The sequence below is a fragment of the Sorghum bicolor genome, chromosome 5, assembly GCF_000003195.3.
Source record: "Sorghum bicolor cultivar BTx623 chromosome 5, Sorghum_bicolor_NCBIv3, whole genome shotgun sequence".
Lineage (NCBI taxonomy): Eukaryota > Viridiplantae > Streptophyta > Magnoliopsida > Poales > Poaceae > Sorghum > Sorghum bicolor.
Genome location: NC_012874.2, coordinates 24,765,883 through 24,769,621, shown reverse-complemented (window position 1 = coordinate 24,769,621; position 3,739 = coordinate 24,765,883). Strand labels below are relative to the sequence as shown.

Genomic DNA, 3,739 nt, shown 5'->3' with positions numbered 1-3,739 from the left:
AAGTCCATAGTTTTGAACAATAATTACCACAAACAAACGAAAGTGCTACATTGTTGCAAAATTGTTCCCATAAGGAACTAAACACGGCCCTAGTTCAGTTTCGGCGTTGCCTGCAGTTAGTTCTAATTTTTTTTAAAAAATAGATATTATAGCACTTTTGTTTGTATTTGACAAATATTGTTCAAATATGTACTAATTAGATTTAAAAAATTTGTCTCGCAAATTATAAACAAACCGTGTAATTACTTATTATTGTTACCTATATTTAATATTATATACATATACCATAACATAATTAAAAATCTGAATTTTTTTTACAAAATTTTGGAACCGAACAAGTCGCAGCCTGAGCACGAGCAGCAATTCCATCTCGGATAACTCACTGACAACTTTCTATCCCTTCTTTTGCTCCGTCGTTGCCTCCCACCACAAATCATCCTCCCACTCCCACCTGCCACTGATGCTCCCCTCGCTTCATCCTCCCCTCTGACCCGGCCAAATGGCCTCCGTGCCCTCCGTCGCCGTCCCCGTCGCCGCATCGGGCTTCCCGGCTGCCGGCGGGGCTGACTCCCGGAGGCCACCACCGAGCTCTGTCGCCGCCGCCGATAAGGTAACCGGATCCTTTCTCTTCTCTTTGTCCCTTTTCCTCACTTCAAATCCAATTCAAGAACCCTCCCTGTTTCGTTCGGCCGTATTTGCAGAACAGTCCGGCGCTAGGATCGCGGGCGAAGTATCGATTGGCTCACCCATTTACTCCAACTTCGCAGAACAACTGGAGTGGCAGGAGCGTCCACGCAGCGCAGAACGGCGGCACCGTGGAAGCGCCGCTGCGGCCTCTCGACTTTGGGGAAGCAATGGACATGCTCAGGGAGGGGAAGAAGGTGCAATCGGCGATGTACGTGCCGCTGCTGCACGGGTGCGTCGAGACCGGCACCCTCGGCGGCGCCAGGGCCTTGCACGGGCACATGGTGAAGACGGGGACCAGCGCGGACATGTTCGTCGCCACATCTCTAGTAAATGCCTACATGCGGTGCGGGGCGTGCCAGGATGCGCGCAGCCTGTTCGACCAAATGCCTGAGAAGAATGTCGTGACGTGGACCGCGCTCATCACAGGCTACACCCTGAACTCTCAGCTGGTAGAGGCACTCGAGGTGTTCGTAGAGATGCTGGAAGCCGGGAGGTATCCTTCTCATTACACGCTGGGCGCCATGTTGAATGCATGCTCTGCTTCCAACAATGCTGACCTCGGCAATCAGGTTCATGGATACACGATTAAGTATGATGCCCTGTCCATAACGAGCATAGGGAATTCGCTCTGTCGGTTGTATGCCAAATCTGGGAGCTTGGAATCTGCCATGAGGGCCTTCCGGATGGTCCCTGACAAGAATGTCATCACATGGACGACGATGATATCTGCCTGTGCTGAAGACAAGAACTACACGGAGCTCGGACTGACTCTGTTCGTTGATATGCTTATGGATGGAGTGATTCCCAATGAGTTTACCTTGACAAGTGTCATGAGCTTGTGTGGTACAAGGCTAGATCTTAACCTAGGCAAGCAAGTCCAAGCCTTCTCCTTCAAAATTGGGTGTCAAACAAACGTTCCAGTAAACAACTCGACGATGTACCTCTATTTGAGAAAGGGTGAAACTGAGGAGGCCATGCGGTTGTTTGAAGGGATGGATGATGTCAGTATTATCACATGGAATGCGATGATCTCAGGCTATGCTCAGATCATGGAGACAGCTAAGGATGATCTTCATGCTCGTTCTAGAGGTTTTGAGGCACTCAAGATTTTCCGCAACCTCAAGAGGTCTGCAATGAAACCTGACTTGTTCACCTTCTCAAGCATCCTGTCTGTCTGCAGTGTCATGATGGCCTTAGAGCAGGGTGAGCAAATCCATGCACAGACGATAAAGACTGGTTTCCTGTCAGATGTTGTGGTGAACAGTGCACTGGTAAACATGTATAACAAGTGTGGTTGCATTGAAGACACAACTAAAGCCTTTGTCGAGATGTCGACACGGACTCTTGTCACATGGACTTCAATGATCTCAGGGTACTCACAGCATGGCCGGCCCCAGGAAGCTATACAACTCTTTGAGGACATGAGATTTGCTGGAGTGAAACCAAATGAAATCACATTTGTAAGTGTGCTTTCAGCCTGCAGCTATGCTGGTTTAGTTGACAAGGCTGAGCACTACTTCAACATGATGAAGGAAGAGTACAAAATAGAGCCTGTTGTGGACCACTACGGGTGCATGATTGACATGTTTGTGCGCTTGGGACAATTAGACGATGCATTTTCCTTCATCAAAAGGACCGGGTTTGAACCAAATGAAGCCATTTGGTCTAGCTTGGTTGCTGGATGCCGGAGCCATGGAAACATGGACCTTGCCTTCTATGCAGCTGATAGACTGCTCGAGCTCCAGCCAAAAGGAGTTGAAACCTATGTCTTACTGTTGAACATGTACATTTCTAATGAGAGATGGCATGATGTGGCTAGAGTGCGGAAGCTGATGAAACAGGAAGATCTTGGGATTCTCAGAGACCGCAGCTGGATCACAATCAAAGACAAGGTCTATTTCTTCAGAGCTAATGATAAGACTCACGAACTTAGTGATGAGCTGTATCAACTGCTGGAGAATTTGCTTGAGAAAGCTAAGACCATTGGGTTTGAACCATACCAGAACGCTGAGTTATCTGATAGCGAGGATGACGAGAAGCCTCCTGCAGGTTCAGTAAAACACCACAGTGAGAGGTTAGCTGTTGCACTGGGGCTGATCCAAACACCTCCAGGTGCAACAGTTCGTGTCACAAAAAACATTACCATGTGCAGGGACTGCCACAGCTCAATTAAATTTTTTTCATTGCTTGTGAACAGAGAGATTGTTGTCCGAGACAGTAAACGGCTTCACAAGTTCAAGGATGGACGATGCTCTTGTGGAGATTTTGGTGCACTACTATGAGTACAGGAATCTGTAGATTTTGCTGATCACTCTACAGTGGTCTATATATTTTTCTCCAGAAGCAAGTTTTGTTCAGTCAACATCTGTAACATATGACCAGAAACTCAAATCATATTTGTCGAATATGCTCACATGGGTTAGCAATATAGGATGGTGAATATAGTGTTGTAAAAGCTGGCCTAACCGGATCTCACTTTGTTATTTTTAATTCACAATTTTGGCATTCTTTGTCCTCAATCCTGAGTAGCGACTTTGTGTACCATACAGGATGATGGTGATGTTTGGTTTATGACACAATTATTTACAAGACATTCTAGTATATGTAGGTACATATGTTGAATCCAGATAACTTCTAGGGTATATAGAGTGAATTTGGGACCGTAGCATGGCGACTGCAGGGTGTGGTATGGTGACCTTGGCCAACCCATGGCATGGAAAATGTGAGTGCTAGATCAATCTCGTGACCATTGTGTCTTGTGCGGCAAAAAGAATCATCGGTATAGATGGCCAACAGGCCGGCATGGCACGGGCCCGTGCCAGGCATGGCAATGGGGTTTGGGGTGTTGAGCTGTGCTAAGGTCATGCTTACCACTGGCCCAGGCACGGCCCCTCAGGCCGATTTTTGGGCCGAGCTGACCTCGAAAGCCCATTGCACACATCTATCTAGGCCGGCCTGCAACCCAGGCTGTGCTGTCCATGGCGGGTGAAGGCCGGAAGGGGAAGGGGAGCGTCGGAGTGCTCGGTTGCCGTAGAGGCAGGGACGGTGAGTA

General features: G+C 48.0%; 1 protein-coding gene across 2 annotated transcripts; it reads left to right on the top strand.

Annotated features, from left to right (window-relative positions):
• LOC110435677 (putative pentatricopeptide repeat-containing protein At5g52630) lies at positions 406-3,206 on the top strand. Of its 2 annotated transcripts, none has more exons than XM_021461542.1 (2): positions 406-610; positions 702-3,206. In XM_021461542.1, the coding sequence occupies exons 1-2, from the start codon at positions 500-502 to the stop codon at positions 2,967-2,969; spliced, it is 2,379 nt and encodes a 792-aa protein (XP_021317217.1). In that variant the 5' UTR covers positions 406-499; the 3' UTR covers positions 2,970-3,206. The 2 variants fall into 2 exon arrangements, with proteins under 2 accessions (XP_021317217.1, XP_021317218.1); XM_021461543.1 differs by having other exon boundaries at positions 407-610; positions 768-3,206.

Bases quoted from the DNA above. Each gene is read 5' to 3' on its own strand.
- LOC110435677 (XM_021461542.1), top strand. From the start codon at position 500: ATGGCCTCCGTGCCCTCCGTCGCCGTCCCCGTCGCCGCATCGGGCTTC. The intron at 611-701 runs GTAACCGGATCC...CCGTATTTGCAG, and splicing joins CTGTCGCCGCCGCCGATAAG to AACAGTCCGGCGCTAGGATC.